A 17,697-nucleotide genomic window follows, 5' to 3' on the forward strand; every position below is an offset into this window, starting at 1 on the left:
TCCAGCGCAGCCTCGTGCTGCAGAGACATCAGAACTTCCTCAGCTGTGCTCCAAGAGTTAATTGAGACAAATAACTCAACAGTGCTACCATTAATGAAATTCGTCTGATATATTTCCCCTGAGCTTTCTATAAATGACGAAGTGACATTACTGCCTGCAGTGCGAACCCCCTGTATGAGAGATAACATTGCCGGAGCGAAGGTTGGCGCATCCACGTTAGAAGCCTCGCGGAGAAGTGCAAGATGATATTTAAATAACTATCACACTGCTAAGAAATGAGCAGCCAAAAGAAATATGGTCTTATAATGTGCTCAAGTCTCAGGATGAATCCTGGCTGTTAGATGCATACGCTGAAATGCAGTGGGTGGTAAGTGACAAATTCTTTTAATCCCACAAATCTACTAAAATTCCCAGTCAAATCTCTCTGATCTCCCCCCAGTGACTCCTATACTTGTATATTTGTTTTGCAGCACACACAGGGCCAAACAGTGCGACAGTGCAGATGCGAGAGGCAGCATCACGCAAGGCAGCATGTCCTAGAGGCAGCCGAAAGAGCTGACGGAGGGAAATAACCCACTCGCCTATCATATCCATCCCCTGGAAACCTCTCACAGTCTTTTTGCCTGACTTAATTCATTTTTCTTTCCTTTTTTTATTTTTTTTCAGTTTTTTCCTCCGCTGAGCCGCAGTGCTACAAGCCCAGAACTTGCTGTGGGCTCACCAAGAGCTGTAAGCATTTAAAGTACAGACAGTAAAGAAACACCGCTGGCATCAGGACTGAGCCCTCTACTGAGTGTTTGGGAAGAAAGGGCATTAAATGCAAGCAGAGCCACAAATGGAGAAAAAAAAATCTTGTTTGCGAATGGAGAAAACTTGGCATGCAAAGTCAGGGGTTAAACTGCAATAAAATGCAAGCAACTGCTAGCCAAAAGTTCCTGGGAGTAGCAGGACCATGTCTCCAGAGCCACAAACCGAGACCAGGGCACTTGCTTTAAAAACACACACCTTTCCCTCCAGCACGTGTTTCACACCATAAAACATGTCATCACCAAAGCATCCCAATTCCACCTGGAGAAACAGCTTCACTTGATGTAAGCACAAGCTATAGGTAGGGCTCTGCTGGCAATACGGACACTGTGCGTGAAAAACCAACAGCAAACCCACGTGTTTAAGGTCCGCCTCGATGTTTTGAGCCCAGACTTGCAATCTGCATCCAAACAGCGGCACTGCCTGGGAAATACCTTGGTGACAACTTTGGTGCCACCTTATTTAAACCTTAATTTAAAATGCTAACTTCATAATGAGTGGAACAAAACTGTGTAAAAACATTTCCCACTCTAATCCTGGTTTGATCCCCCAGTATGGCCTTCTTTTGTAATTACATCCCTTTGTGATCTCACTCTAATGCCTTGTATTGTGACCCATAAAATAATCAGCCCCCTTTGTCTCACCCTAATCCTTTTAGACTTCCTTCTTGTCTCTACACTCTTATAAATGCTGCCATTCTTCAGGCTCAGCAGCTCTTCCCACCACCCCAGAGCCTGGAAAAGGGGGCTGCAGGTTAAACCCTGAATATATTCTGTGCAGAAGAGCTGAAACGATGGGAAGATTTTCCTGCTTTAAAAACCCCACGTTTCTCAACCTCCTTCCCTAGCCGCACAGCTTGGCAGGGAGGTAAGGGGGTAAGGGAGGAGAGAAGGGCACAGGGATGTGTGGTGCTATGCTTGGCTACAAAACAGTCCCCTCAAAAGCAAGACACGACAAGGAAAACATCTTTACAAGCTCAGATCTCTCCAGAGCTATTCTCGGGTCCCACAGTATTTCAAATACTCAGAGAATCACAGAATATCGTGAGTTGGAAGGGACCCACAAGGATCATCGAGTCCAACTCCTGTCCCTGCATAGGACACCCCCAAAATTCACACCGTGTGTCTGAGGGGGAAATTTGAGTAGGTCTGTTTCACCAAGTTTCAAGAAACGTCTTTGGCTCTACATTGCACAATGGACTTACTTTCTCCCTTTCCTTTTTTTTTTTAACAGCACCAGATCAAACAGGGAAAATTGCTGCTCTCAGGCTGGATACGTGCAGAGCTTGATCCGATACCCAGTTTGATGGTGATTTCCAATTAGTGGTAACTGCTTGTTATTGAGTGATATAATCAATGGGTCTTACTCCACCGGCCGGGCTGTGATTTATGACGACGTGGAGCCAGCTCCATCAAATTACAGTATTGGCAAAAAGGGCTGGAAATGCCATGAGACAACACGATCGGAGTCAAGTCAGGGCAAGTTAAGCAAAGGGTGGTGATGAGAAGCAAGGCGGCTGTGTTTTGGGGAGATCACCTGCCCAAGGAGGGGACTGTGGCCATTATTATTGCACAGAGGGTATCTTCATCCTCAGACAAAGGTGTGCATCAGCTTCTGGCGTGCACAATGGAAATAAATACATCTCCTCAAAGAGACCCACGAAGACAGAGCCAAGCAGTGCCTCCAGAGAACACCCTGCCTACAAAACTGATTTTAATTAAGACAGCTCGGAGTCACGCGAAATTAGGAAACTGTCATTAGGAGAAAGAAAAGATCTGTATTCGATAACCTGATTGGATTATAAAAACATGTTCCATTCCACACAACCTTTTAAACTAACACACCAGGGTTTGAGCAGACAGAGAAAGAGCAGCCAAAAAAATTCCAACTGGCATGTTGGGCAGAGGGTGGAAATGCCGAGGGCATTCAAAAGACGGTTACGCTGCAAAAATATCATCAATGTGTGTAGCACCTGATCTGCCAATCCACAAACCTGCCGAACCCGCTGCTGAGCATCTTCAGTTAATAAGAACAACGTATAGAAAGTCCCCTGAATGTTAGTTAAAGAAATTTAATGAGTCGGTTTTTAGGAGGAAGGTTTTAAAAGTGCCCCCTCCATGGCGAAACCGCATCCCCATCAGGGCTGCACACACCGAGGTCTGAGAGCCGCATATTCTTCCAGTTAAATTTCACTCAATGCCAAGTGTTGAAGTAAATTTGAAACATAAAAATATGATAGCCAGCCCACATTTCCTGAATGCAAATATGTACATTCCTCCGAGCCAAGAAGATTATATTCCGAGCAATAACACAAAGCCGGGGTCTGTAACGGTGATACGAGACTAACAGCCTGCCTTTGAAGACAGCGAAAAGCACAGCCAAGCTCTCGAGGGGCTCTGCTCTGTCAGATCCCTTTTATTCCTCGGTAGCACGGCCTTGATCAACTTGCGAGATTTTTTGTTTGTGAAAGGTTTTTATTTCTCCTTTGCTTTTGTGTTCAGATGTCAGGCTCAGAGGGAAGAGAAGATCAGCGCTGGGATGCGGTTTTATCCACCGGCAGTATTTACTCTGCTTCGCAAAGGTCTGCTTAACTCTTGGGGGTTTTTTTGTGGGGTTTTTTGGTTTGGTTTTGTTTTCTTCCAGACAGCCAGCACCCATTTCTTTGATGCAATGGGCCCCTCATCTCTAAAACAGGGATAATTACCCTCCTCCTTTTGTTTGACTTGCTTATCGGGACTTGGGGCAAGGAAAATCACTATTACTTGTGTGTAACCGCCCTGAGACGTGGGGGCTCGAGGGTACAACTGTGATTTATTCTTAGGAGATTTTGTCTCAGTTTAAGCCAAGTTCTAAGTGCAAGTGTGTGCTCCCACGGTTCAGGCGCAGCGAGGGAGCTCGCCCTGAGCAGCAGGTTACATTTGCCCACAACATCCCATTTTATTCCCATTATCTGCAGGCACCTGTGGCATCGAGGCCAGCTGCCCCGTGTTTTGTGCCGGCTTGACCCAGACCTTTTCTCAGGGCTGGCAAGAAACCAAGCCTGAAGCCAGAAGAGAGTCCAGCATGTTTTCAACACGATCCCTTTTTTCATTATGATTCACATGAAACTACGGCTACAAAAGGAAATGCTATTGAGGGACACACAGCGCATCACATACATATTGATGCAGGAGCTGAGATAACAGTGTTTATTGACAATCCGCGATCCCAAAGGTAATTCCTCCGGTTCTCATGTCTCCTGTTTACAGGTCTGAGAAGTTTGACATTGTGTTTGCGCATCAGCCAGCTCCCAGCTCACAAGTGCCAAAGCCCTTCACCAAAAGCGCTCCAAGGTTTAGCACGGCAAGACTGACAAGTCGGACATCCAGCTGCTAATCTGGCATGGACCCAAAGCCCTTGGCTCCTGGACAATGTCACTCCTTAACGCTACTGAAAAGCTAGGTTTGCAGATGGCCACTTCATGCACTTGGGAATTGTCACACACGAGGGCTGGAGTGCTCCCTTGGGGGGCTGCCAGCTGGCCCCGGTGCTGCAGGGAGCAGCCCCCCAGTTTGGGGAGCGGAGCCAGGGGACTCCAGCCCCAGGCTTTGCACCAAGAAAATAAAAATCACAGTGCAATTTGCAAACGCAACAGAAGTGGTGACAAGCGGCTTGCACAGAAAGAAGAGTGGCAGCCAGCTCCCAGACAAGTTGGAGAACCCTTCAGTAAACCTTATTTAACAAACCAGCATTCAGCCAGGTCTCAGGGCTGTACCAGACACCCGTCCTCACACCCAAATATAAATTACACCCAGCAGCAACTTCTGGTTGAAAGCAAAAATGATTAGCGGCTGCACCTCCAGAGCCCGCAGACACGCTGTGAGCAACACTGGCCACCGACACAACAGGGACAGAAGCCACCACGACATGTCAGCTCTGCCATCAGTCCCTGGACAAACTCAAACCAGCAACCAGAGGCGGCACAAGGGAGCCCAGCAGCCTCCGTGGCCAAAGACCCAACGCGACCGAGCGCTGTGGATGCAACGGGCTGGAGTCACAGCCTGCCCTGTAATTCTTCCTCCCGCACCTTTAAATTTAATTCCCTCGCTGACATTTTCATCTCTCTCCTCCTCCGGGCTCCCCCAGCAGACAATGTGTCTGGTGTTGTTGGCCTTGCCCCCAAAGCCACCGCCACGCCGGGTAGTAAATAAGACCTTGCTGCCTCCGCACTGCCTGTCTTAAATAACCAAACGAAAGAATCTGTGACCTTCCCAAGGTCTTTGCTATGGTTTGGAAAGCGCTGCCAGCCAAGCAGAGCCCAGCCATGCTGCACAGCAAAGGGGCTTCCAAACCCACTGCAGGAGACACACAAACATGGGCTATTTAATGTCATTTACCCCTCCAAGACAAGGAATTTACTGCTAGAAGGTGGCGTTTAGTTTTCTCCCCCTGAGACAGCCAATTAGCTCTTCTTTCACATCTGAACAGCCACACAGATTAGATGCCAGCCAGATCCTCACGTCAGCTCCAGGTTCTTTTTTCTCTTTCCCTTCTTTAATCCTCCCTTCCCCGAACACCCACCGCGCTGCTCTCCCGCTTCCCAGCCAAGCCAGGGCCTCTTGTGGGATTGTCCTACGAGGTGTGGTGGGACGATGCCCATACTTACTCGCTGCCTGGATCTTCGCCTTCCTGCTCACCACCAGCCCGTAGAGGTTTTGCGCCATGCAGTCGTACTCGCCTTCATCCGAGGACCCATCTCCCCGGACCCTCTGGAAGCGGGAGACGTAGAGCGACCCGTTGGCCAACATGAAGGCGTTCTCGCTGTCCACGATCATCACGCCGTTCTTCCGCCACGTGATGGTGATGGGCTGGATGCCCTCCACCTGGCAGTAGAGGATCAAGGGTTGCTCCTGCACAGCTATGTCATCGCTCGGCTCCACAACGAACGCCAGCTCAGAGGAACGGCCAAAATCTAAAATGAGGAGAAAAGGACAGAGTTGTAGAATCATAGAATCATTTTGGTTGGGAGAGATCCTCAAGATCGTCAAGTCCAACTGTTAACCCACCCCTGGCACTGCCCCATGTCCCTGAGAACCTCATGTCCGTCTGTCCAACCCCTCCAGGGATGGTGACTCCAGCACTGCCCTGGGCAGCCTGTTCCAATGCCCCACAGCCCTTGGGGGAAGAAATTGTTCCAAGATCCAACCTCAACCTCCTCTGGCGCAACTTGAGGCCGTTTCCTCTGCTCCTGGCGCTTGTTCCTGGGGAGCAGAGCCCGACCCCCCCTGGCTCCAAGCTCCTTTCAGGCAGGTCAGAGATCAGAAGGTCTCCCCTCAGCTCCTGTTCTCCAGCTGAACCCCCAGCTCCCTCAGCCGCTCCCATCGCACTTGTGCTCCAGTCAGCAGCGTATCCACAAGAACGAGCAAGAGCCAACAGCTATGGCATTGAACATGGGACGGTGAAAACATTTCAGACAGAGGGGGCTACAACAGGACTAGAGAGGGGAAGTGTTTTGGAGAAAAAAGCTTTGCCTCCCAAGGCTTTGCCATCGACATCTCAGGGTGCAGCTTCCAAAGGCACAAGCACAGACCTTCAAGGCTGCGTTTGGAGACTGGTGAGAAGGGGACGGGCCAGGCACAGCTCTCTGGCGGCTGCCAAACCCCAGCCCAAATTCACAGCCCCTGCAGATTCCTTCTTCACCTCCCTGACTAGTGGTCTCTCTCGAGGTGTCCCAGGCAAAGGATGGTGCTTTTCAGTCCTTAATGAAGAGCAAGTTAAGCACCGAAGTAAAAACGCACAATGTTCCGGCTCAGCGACACAAAAGGTTTCTCACAAGGCAATTACGCTAAATGACATCCACGAGAGAGAAGTTATTGCAGAATTTGTACCAATAACAGGCAAACCCTCACTTCCCATCATACATATACATCCTAATTTACTACTTTTGCCAACAGGATGTTTAAACACTATGTCTTTGGCAGGTTGTGCTTCCCTTGGTCCAGCACACCTTTTTAGGGTATAATTCACCATCCAGTCATCATCAGACGCTACAGAAGATGACAAAAATAGAGCTATCGTTTAAAAATTAGCCCAAAATACACATTAACGTGAAAGACAAAAAATGACCAAGAAACAGGAGTAATATAAATATTTGAAAGGCATAAATGCAGGGATGCATGCGAATATCTCTTATTTTTTTTAAAGAGGAAAGTAGAAGAAATTTCAGCAGAGGAAGAAAACTACAATTTTATCTGAATACGGGGCAAGCCTTTTGAACAGTTCTCTTGTGCAACAGCCCCTTAGTGGGTGGTGGTTTCCAGCTGCTCAAACCTGCCATACAGCTTGTCCCCAGTTTCACAGGTTTGGGGGGACCAGTTCCACCAGGATCCCACCTCACTAGGCTCAAAATAGGGTGGAGGGCAGATCCTTAATGCATGGTAAAAATAAAAGAGAAGAGGCAGTTATCCTAAAGAAAAAGCAGGAAAAAAAAAAAAAAGTCTGTCTTTTCTGCTCTGCAAACCCAGTGAGATTTTTTTTTCTTTCTTTCTGTAAATCCCCATAGCTTTCTATGGCAACTTAAATTGGATTACGGGGGATAAACATTGAGTGCAACCTGAGCCGAGGCAGATGGACGGAGCAGACAAAGAAGGCCGGGGTAGCACACGGCAGGTCAAAGGTATTGCTGTCAAGGTATGAGTGTGTGCAGGGAACGGACAAACCCCACTTAGTGACAGACACCTAAACCACACACTTTATTAACCCATTAAGTCTTAAAATGTCAGGCGAGCTCCAGCCATCTCGGTGATCTATCGCTCACCGTGACTTCTTTTTTATGAGATAGCCCTGGGGTCCTCTCGGCAAGTTAGGCTACAGCCAGTGCAAACCCATCAATTACTTTTTTTTTTTTTTTTTTTTGTGAAAATTAAGGAATTAGATGAATGCTCTGCATTTTTGTGCAAAGTGGCCAGAGTCTCAACACCAACTACCACGCCAGGGCCCTGTTCCCTGCGTGGGCGCCCATGGGATGAGGTAGGATAAGAACCTTCATGTCCTCACTCCCCATTGAACCAAAGGGGACTTCTGACTCCAGAAAGATTGAACAAGATTTCAGGATTTAGATTTAACAGGCAATCAGAAAAAAAAAAAAAATCCCTAATGAAATAAATGCCCCATCTTCCCCCGGCTCCCCCGTACTCTTAGATAAAACGGCTTATTATTATATGTACAATAAAAGGAAGAATCAACATAATTACATGCCCTTCCCACAATAGCTGTCATTATAATAACCATCATTAAGGCCTGTGATTGGAGATAATCATGTTTACCTCCATAAACATTCGGTCTGCATCCGAACTCCAGGCTGCGCGAGCAGCAGAAGCGATGACACTCGTAATTAGGACAGACAGACGCCAGGGTGGGGATGGACACCGGCTGGTCCTGGGGTCTCCTTGGGCTATAGTGAAGGGCTGGATGGTGCCTCAAGGTGTGATAGTGAACTGGTTTGTAACCTGCAGGCACCTCACCGTGCCAGGAACACCCCAAATTCCTCCTCGATGGATGCTTTTCTCACGAGATGCTTTTCTGACCTTGAAGAAATCCCACCACCACTCTCCTGGGGCTTCAGGACCAGGAGACCAACTAAGCGGATGCACGGGGAAAAGCAAGCCCACCCCATCCGGGGATGTGGGAGAAACCAAGCTCTGTCTTTCACCCCAACGTGGGCTTTCCATGCAAACTCAGCCATAAGTCTCACTTCTCCCCAGGTACTTAGATGCTAAAATATGTAGAGAGGAACCCGCTGCTCTTCAAAAATCCCTCAGCCTTCCCCTGGCACCATGGGCACACGAGACATCCTAAAGCTGCCCATCTGCATCGTTAAATGCATAGAACTGAAATTGCCTTAAAAACCTGAGCTTTGGTCCCCCATCACAAATGGGTATGAGAAACTGGTCCACGAACAGCCCAACCTAAAATCCACATGGCCAACACACAGACAGTCCTGAGAGAACTGGATGCAAGGCTTGGTAGAAACTCAGCACCTTGAACCTTTTTGGTCCCTTTCTAAACACTCTCCTTCATCCATTTGGCCGTAACCATGCAGGGAAATTCCAGTCAGCAGGATAATTCACATTAAAAATGGTTTTCAAGGATGGGGCTTCAAACAGGGACATTGGGATTTGGCCTTCCAAGACTGAGACTGTGGAGCTCCAGGTCTTGAAGGCAGAGTCCAAAGGCAGAGCCTTGTCTCCCTGGGAGGCTCGGGATGAGAGACAAAGGGACAGGGACACTCGCAGAGGAATTTTCGTGGTGGGACAAGAAGGCTCCTGGCACAGCAAGGAGCATTTGCTCTAGAAGTGAGCTCAGATGGACCACAGGGAGAACATCCAAAGCAAGGAGGTAAGGGGGAAGACAGGGAGTCAACTTCGTTAGAACAAATAAATTATAAAAGAGTCTGGGTTGAAGGGCCCTTCCCAGCTCCCCCAGTGCCCCCCCTGCCACGAGCAGGGACATCTGCACCAGCTCCGGTTGCTCAGAGCCCCGTCCAGCCTGGCCTGGGATGTCTCCAGGGATGGTTCAGCCACCACCTCTCTGGCCAACCTGGGACAGGCTCTCACCACCCTCAGGGTAAAAAATTTCTTCCTCATGTCTAGAGTTACAACAATAGTTAGCAGCGAAGCACAGAAATGACGCCACAGATTTAGAAGTAAATGACACTCTGAAGGCACATGGAAACAGCAGAAGCGCAGTTAATTGAGAGAGATGGAGAAGTCACCGAGGCTGTCTGCATTCACTTGGAGACTCCCAAAGCCCCATCCCTCTCCAACAGCTGCTTATCCAAACCCAGCTCGTCCCACAGAATGTCCCAGGTACCTCCCGAACGGCCCGCGACGCAGCACAGCTCACAGCCACCCTCTGCTCAGGCAGGATCTGTAAAACTCGGCTCACAGCAGCTCGAGTTTGTAGTTAGAGGCCAGGGCATTATGCTGGCAGCTGAACAGCTGGTTTCAACCCCGGCATGCTGCACCGGGGAACGCGCAAGGGAAAATTGCTTTACTTTCTGCAAAAGGATAGAGGGAGGAAGCGTTATTAGCTCTGGCATAAAGGCCACGAGAAAATTATTGGAATCCCCATTCTACAAGTCTCCTTTTGAGAAACATTTACCTTCTCTCTGAGCAATACAATATGTGACTATATGTGCAAATATTTAACAAAAACTACTTCCCCTATTGATCAAGCAGACAGGCAGACTCAGAGAAACCAATTAGCACTTGTGCTTTTGAACCAAGAGATTTATTTAGCGCTGAGAGAAAGAACTTTGAATTAATGGGAAGCTTAAAAGACACTTTGAAGTACATTTAAAAAAAAAATAAGTTTAATTATTTTTTACTTGACACTGTGATTCATGTTCAAAGCTTCAAAAGAACTTGCTCATACCCTAGCATTGTCCTTTTCCATTTGGGAAACGTGGTTTTGGCTTTCCCTCCTGCGCTTCCGAAGAACACGGCAGCTAATCTCACCGCTCTAATTAGCAGTGCCATCCCTGGCCAAAGACCTCGCTCACATCACGGCGCATCCTCCTGGAGCCCGTCCAGGCCCAGAGCCACCAGGGCCATCCCTGCCCGGGGAAAAACACCCTCCTGAGAGACGAAGCCCGAGTTATTACTCCCGTTCGAGACAGGGAACATTAATCACAGAGAGATGAAGTGACTTGCCAAGAGTCTGAGCTCATGGCAAGGCGAGATATTGCAGGAGCTGTCGGGTCCACCCTGATCTTCTTGGTGCAGAGACCAAGGCAGCCCCAGCTCCTGTCTCATTATCCAACAGCATGACTCCCACCTGCAAACAGCCTCTCGTGAGCAGAAATTTGCCCTCTCCTGATTTACTGTGTCTGTCCCAGCATAACACAGGAAAAATGAGCAGTGACCCACTGGCAAGCCTTCCCATCGCCAAGAATAGCCACCCCGGTCCTGCTTCAATGGAGCCAAAAGAAGATGTCCCTGGAGTCCCACCAGCCTAAGACCAGAAGTTTTCATGGTGGGATGCAGGTTAATATTAGGGCCAAAAATCTGGGTGCAGGTTGGGGCAGCCCTACAAAAAATGGCTCATGTTTCTTCAGTGGTTTTGTTTTGGGTTTGTTCGGTTGGTTTTGGATTGTTTTTTTAAACCCTTCTGCAAATGGGAGGACACGGAAGGAAGAGATACCTGGACCTGAAAGATCTTTTCCGACAGATTATAGCACATTTCAGGCTGATGAAATTGGCAACCTAAAGCTCCAGCTGGGGCCCCCTTAAATCTCCTTGAGGCTGACCCAGACCCCAAGGAGCAAAGCACTACACTGCAGTAAAGTGCAAATTAGCTCTTTAGGGCATCCAGAAAAATTTACATTTAAAGAAGAGGAGAATAGACTGTAACAGGCCCAACATCTTGCTGGCAGTAAAGTTTACTAGCTCAGAATTTTTTATTCCCTTTCCTTTCGGACAGGAGGTTATATAAAGTGATTTTTCCATCAGGGCACATAAACCACATCCACTCGTTAAGCAATCACAGGAGGTCCTCGTTGAGGATAACGCAACCTCTCGGCCACCTGATGCAGAGCCCAGAGACATGCCCAGCATCGCTGCCCTTGGTGGGAGCACAGATTTTAGCCGAGGAAGGCAAACACAGCCCAGAGAGCCAAAGAGGTGGCCCCAAATAATTTTCATATGTCGGAGACCAGACTGGGCAAATCCCAGGAGATCACTTGTTAAACGCAGTGTGGAAGCACAAAGACCCTTTTCCAGGATGAACCCCGAGTCCTCGTGGGCTCCCCCAGCTCTCAAGAAAGCACGGTAAAACACGATGGGATCGCGGGAAAGGGCAAAGACCTTTTCTGAGTTAATTGCCCATGGATACTCCATCCCTAGTGCATCCCAGTGAGCACGGCGGCAAGCCCAGCTTAGGATGTGCCGTTATTTGCACTCCCCACATTTCGCTGCCGCAACCAGATCACGGTCCCACCACAGAGGACATCAGTGATACAAATACAGAGCTGGAAACAACTGTGCACGAGGGGATGGCAAAGGCAGCAGCGAGGATGGGAAACGCTGTGCCCAGAGCCGGGGTCCCCACAGGCTTCAGCCCCTGACACTGCAGAACGGGGTTTCAGCCCCCGGCTCCGCCGAATGCAGCAGGGAGGTGGCTGTCCCCACGGCCGGTCCCTTGTATAGACCTGCCACGTGGTTTGTGACAATGCTCATGGATCAGAGACATGGCAGCTGGGAGAAATACGAAGGTATGAGGCTGTTGAGAGAGTCATGGACACCCCGGCATCACGGTGCTGAAGCCACCAGCCAGCACAGCCCCATCACCCAGCCCTCGAAATTCAGCTGGAGTCCCCTGCAGGCAGCACTGGATGCTGTGCAAGGAAAAGCAAGGTCCTTCTGGAGGAAGAGAAGTTTCTGTGCACGTTAAAACCTTTGAAACTCTTAATCACATCCAAAGGATCTAAAGGAGACACAGCACTCTCTCCTCCCCGCCATCGCCTTATCACCTGCCACCCCAAAATCCAGGATGGAGGAAAGCAAAATGTCGCCTCACACCGATCCCTGCATGCTTCAGATTCGACAAAACACCAGCACTTGTCTCCCTTTTCACGCACTCTCAGGTTTCAGCAGCAAAGATCCTTTTGCAAAAGCATCTTCACAACTCGGCAGAATCACCCGCCACAACCCGCATCCTCCTGACTCGCCCGTAGCTTCATCAACGCAATCGCACGCGCGAGAACAAAAACGATTAAAAAGGCAGCAAATCCTTGACTCTGCTCTGAAACTCTGGTTTTAAATTACCAGTGCAGGAGCGGGTCTGGGTTGTAAAGTGACCAGGCTCCTCTCGAGTGGAGGGCACGATACAACGGTGACATTTGATATAACAGCAAAGCCAGATCAGTATGCCGGGTGCTTTTCTCAATGTGCTCGCCTATTTGCCTCTCTCTTCTCTTAAAGTGCAATTATTGACATGTTGTCCTCCTTAACCATCAGTTTTATATGCTTGCCAATGACTCGTGAACATCTGTAAACAATTATTTTTATTTTCTTGCAAAACCAAAATGTTGCATATTCTTTTGGAATAACGGACTCAGGTCGATTTTCATGAGCCTTGCTACATAATTTATTAGTTTCTAAACTCTGTAAAACTAAAAGCTCCAGTAAAGTTCAAATAAGTTTGTGATTTCAAAGTAATTTTGAATGGACTATTCCTGTTCCTACCCAATGTTATCCAGTTGATTTAAATGGGAATTCTTAATCTGCAGAGCGGGGGGGCTCCTGCATTGTTTTGTTAGATCAAGTAAAAGGACAATATCCGGGGTCAGAAGCCCAGGAGCGCAAAGCATGAAATACAGGGAGGGGAAAGGCAGAAAAGCATCTTGCCCCGTGTTGGGATCCCATCCTGCTCCCACCGGAGCCAGTTTGTGGAGCGAGGGGCTGGCATCACACGGTGTCACTGCTGGGCACTTCACAAGCTGCGACGCGGGGACTCTCCAGAAATGAGGAAATCGGAGGAAAAAAAGTTCAGGCGGACAGAAAAGAGGGAGAGGGGCTTTCCCATTTGGGCACATAAAATGAGAGCAGTTTTGCGGCTCTCTGCCAGGCAGGGCTGCCGCTGAGCCGCTCCATGCTGGCCCATGCCGGGCTGATGGCACCAGGGTACACGGGGCAAAACTGGGATTGAGCAGGAAGGAGAAAAGGGGGGAACTGGGCTGGGATCATGGATCTGGGACCCTCTGCCCAGCTCCTCTCTCTGAGACCCCCTGCCAGGTCCTACGGGAACACAGGAGCTTGTGCTGTGCAAGGTCCAGAGCCTGACAGGTATTAATAGAAGAAGAAGGTGGTGGGATAGACCAAGAGAGGACCAACCCGTCCTATTTCCCTCTCTATCTGCTGGCTTTTAAATACTTCCAGTGAGAAGTTTAGTTTTGGCACCGTGGTGGCCCCAGATGTTCGCGTGTCACCAGGACGGGTGGCCACGCACTGGCACTCAGCACGGGTCCCAAACGTGGGGCACGAGTGTGGGGTCGTGAGACGAGCACCCCATTCAACGGGCCGCCTGCCGCATCCACCACGTGGGAAATTCACCTCCTGAGACTCTCCTGTTGAACTTCCCGAGAGAGACAAAGCCCAAATGTGGGCTTGAATTTCATATAGCATCTCTGAGTGTTACTGGGGAAATGATACCTGATACCCTCTATGTATATTAAAAAAAAAAAAGATGGGGTATGACACCAATTTAGGAGAAAGCAATCCTTTTTTTGCACCTAAAAAAAACCCAACAAAGCCACAGGAATTAGTGAAAGCTTATAGCTTCAATAATTTAGAAGTTAAGCCTACTTAAATATAAATGACGATGTTTAATTCCAAGGCTGTTACTGAGCAGAGCCGGGGAGCCTCTCATATCCAATGCATGCCTTTGAATACCGGGCTCAGCAATAACAGACAAAAGCTGTCCACTACCCAGAACAAAGAGCTCCAGGAAATTTAAAACAAAAAAAAAAAAAAAAAAAAGAGAGAGAGAGAGAAAATACTGTCTCGCTGCTGAGCCCGCTCCCGCACGCTGATCAGTAGCTCCCAAAGCCCAGTTTGCCGTCACCAGAGCAGCATTTTGGGGAGTTGGAAAAGCGGAGCATCCCGTCCCATGCAGGTCCCGGCGCAGCGTCCATCCCCTCGGCCCGGCTTTCTGCTCCGCCGCTGAGCGACAGCGACGCGGGAGGGTTTATTAAATTCAGCAGAGTGCAGAAACGCGTTACCTCGCTGTTAACCGCATCCAGAGCGTATAAACCCACTGAGGGGGGGGAAACTCAGAACACAAAAACTTTTAAAGTGCAGCCAAACGCTCTTTGGTGGGGCCAGCAAAGCACACCCCAAAGTCAGGAGCCACTGAGCTGCCAAGTCGCAGCACAAACAAACACACATAGCAATTTGGACAGCAGCAGGCGATAAACTAGACACAAACTCAACTTACTAAAGTTTTGCTTTCAAAGATTCACTTATTTTCCGTTCCTTCCCCAAGAACCAAGTACTTTTCCAACTATCCTCATTGCACTGCTGCATACTCAGGAATGCCAACAGAGTAACCACACCTGCCTCGTTACATCCAATTTGTGGATAACTTATATTTTCTGCGAGTTACACTGGCTTCTCCTCCTTGCCGTGGCTGCTACGAACCACGTGGCGAGATTTATTGTGGGAATAGCCCACTGCCTGGTTTCCTAAACACCCCAGCAGCTAATCTCTGGTTAATCTAACACACGCTTTCCTCCCTCTGACCGTGCTGGGCTGCTTGCACATTTTTTAAACAATTCCTATTTTTCCTTATCTTTAAGACTGCTAAGTGAAGAGGGGCCAAGAGGCACCGGGGTATTTTGCTGCAGAACAGCATCCTTCTCAGATTAGACCTGCGCTTAAGCAGCATCACCAGTAGAAATATTGCAATTTATCATGTGCACAGTAGGTCCAGGGAAAAAGCCCTCTGATGCTTTTGTAGTTCAGCCCTGGTCTGGCGGGTGGTGTTACGGGTTGCAGCTGTGCGAACCGAGCCAGGAGAGCACAACACTTGTAGGTTTAAAGCAGCTCACCGACATCCCTCCAACTCGCAGCCCAACAGCTCTTTTCTGCCGCTTTGCTGACAAACACGACGCGTCCACGTGGGCGCTGCCTCCCGCTCGCATCGCCCACGATGGTTTTGGGTCTGGATGCCCAACCGCGCCATGGGCTCGGCGGCCACCCCATCGCTCCCCAACACCCGCCGCGGGGGCCAGGGTGGTCGCAGCCCCTCAAACACTCCAGTCCCCTCCACGCAAGTGGGGTTTCCAACCGAAAACACAGCTTTGGGGACACGCTTCGGGCTGGCTGGCCGTGAAGGTGCTGGATGGGCTGATGGAGGAGTCTGCAGCCCAAAGCCACGACCCCAACGAGCCTCCCCGGGGCTCAGGGAAGCCGGGGGTGACCGAACCTCCGCGGCCACACGCGTGGCGGAGCCGCGCTCCGGCCCCTCCGGCCCCCGGAGCCGCTCGGCCCCGTTCAGCCGCCACGGGAGCCCGATACCGCGGGTGGGAGCGCCCCGGGTTGGGCCCGGCTGGGGATGGGCACGGACCGCAGCGCGGGGACGGACGCGAGGGACTGGCGACGAACACAGCCCCGGCCACCACGGAGGGATGCGGAGTGCGGGAGGGACCGCGGACGGGACCGACCGAACAACCGACCGAGGGGCGAGGGCGGCGGGGAGCAGCAGCGGTGCCGGGCTCGGCGGCGGCAGGTCCGTCCCCCCGCCCGCTCCCCAAGCCCAAACCCGGCTCTTACCTCCGCGGCAGCCGAGCAGCAGCAGCCCCAGCAGGCAGGCGGGCAGCGCGGAGCCCGGCGGAGCCATGGCATCCCGGGCGGGCGGGCTCGCCTCCCTGCGCCCCACGGGGAGGGAGCAGCCCGCGCGGGAGGGAGGGAAGGAGGGAAGCGAGGCGAGACCCGCCCCCCCAGTCGTTGGGGGGAGAGAAGCGGGGGGAGAGGAGGGGGGGGGAAAAAAAAAAAAAAAGCCAAAAAGCGGATTTCAGCGGCGCTCCCCTCCGCGCGAGCACGCCGCGCCGGGCGGGCGGGGGCGGCGCTGAGGGAGCGGGGCCGGCGGCGGGCGGGGGCGGGCAGCGCCTTGCGCCATCTTGCGCATCCGCCAGGGCGCCGGCAGCGCCGCGCGGGGTCCGGCCGGGCTGCGGGGCCGGGGGCGGCAGCGGCGGGGGAGGGCCCTTGTGTGGGGCCGCTCGGGCGCCAGGGCTCTGTGGGGGGACTGCGTGAGGGGTCTCACCGGGGCTGCCCTCGCTGGAGCCAGTTCGCGGGGCTCTCCCCTCGCAGGGTTTTGCTCATGGGTCTCACCTCACTGGAGCCCTGTAATGGCCCCCCCTCCTGGCACTCTCCTCATGGCGCTCCCCTCAGAAGAGCCTTGTCACCAGAGCCCCCTCATGGGGCTCCCCTCTCAGGGTTCCCTCATGGGGCTCCCCTCACTGGAGCCCTGTCACCAGAGCCCCAGTGGGCTCCCCTCTCTGAGGCCACCTCAGGTCTCCCCTCACAGGTGCCCTGTCATGGTCCCCCTCACGCCCAGGCCTGTGCGGCGCTGCGGGACCCCCGAGCAGGAAAGGCCTCCAGGGATCCAGGCTGGTCCCGGCCGGCCCCGCCGTACCTCGGGGACAGCAGCTAGAACTGGGCCCTCCCGCGCTGTGGTGGTGATACATGAAGAAGTTTTCTTGCTTTCTGCCCAAGGGCCTCTCTCCTGCCTGTCACTGCTCAGAGACCAGGTCTTGGCAATGGTGTCCGGGTCTGCAGCTGCAAGTGAGGGCAGGATCCTGCCCCTGAGCCCATGTGGCTCTTGGAGGGGACCCAAAACTTGCCATTAAAACAAGGGAGAACGCTGATGAGACAGCACAACTTCTGGTTGGCTCCACCAAGCGTTTCACTTTGAGGCTTTGTTTTGAAGAACAAAAGCACCCACCGAGGTGGTTGGCAATGCCCAGAGGTGACTGGTGTCCCCAGGAAGCAAGACAGCGGGATCGTAGAGCCATGGCCATGAGGGGATCCCATGTCTGGGAAGTCCCAGAGGACAGGAATGAAGACGAGCTTGGCTTGTCCCAGTGCTCTTTTTTTAAATGCCATTGTAAGGTGACTTACCCGGGTCAGTCACAGAGATGGTGGACCAACCAGCTTACCATTGAAGATGCCCTTATATCTGATCCTGCCTGGTCCCTTGGCCCATGTTCTCTGCAAACACAAGTCCCTATCATCATCAGCAGCAATGACAGTTCCAAGTCTGTTTTGTTGTTTGGGAAAAAAACCAACCAAACAAAAACACACTAAAAAGATGAAAGTGGATCCTAACTAATTTCTTTTCTTCAGAATAAAA

At 51.1% G+C, this 17,697-nt stretch overlaps 1 protein-coding gene across 1 annotated transcript in view; it reads right to left on the reverse strand.

The window, feature by feature from the left end:
- IGDCC3 (immunoglobulin superfamily DCC subclass member 3) overlaps positions 1-16,185 on the reverse strand; it is a 103,697-nt gene extending 87,512 nt beyond the window's left edge. The window contains exons 1-2 of the mRNA XM_065641337.1: positions 15,399-16,185; positions 5,453-5,758 (exon numbers count right to left, since the gene is read on the reverse strand). Of these exons, the coding sequence (XP_065497409.1) occupies positions 5,453-5,758; positions 15,399-16,185 (1,093 nt within the window). The remainder of the gene's footprint in view (positions 1-5,452; positions 5,759-15,398) is intronic.
- Between the last annotated feature and the right edge of the window lie 1,512 nt (positions 16,186-17,697).

This window comes from Caloenas nicobarica, chromosome 10 (genome assembly GCF_036013445.1).
Source record: "Caloenas nicobarica isolate bCalNic1 chromosome 10, bCalNic1.hap1, whole genome shotgun sequence".
Taxonomy (NCBI): domain Eukaryota; kingdom Metazoa; phylum Chordata; class Aves; order Columbiformes; family Columbidae; genus Caloenas; species Caloenas nicobarica.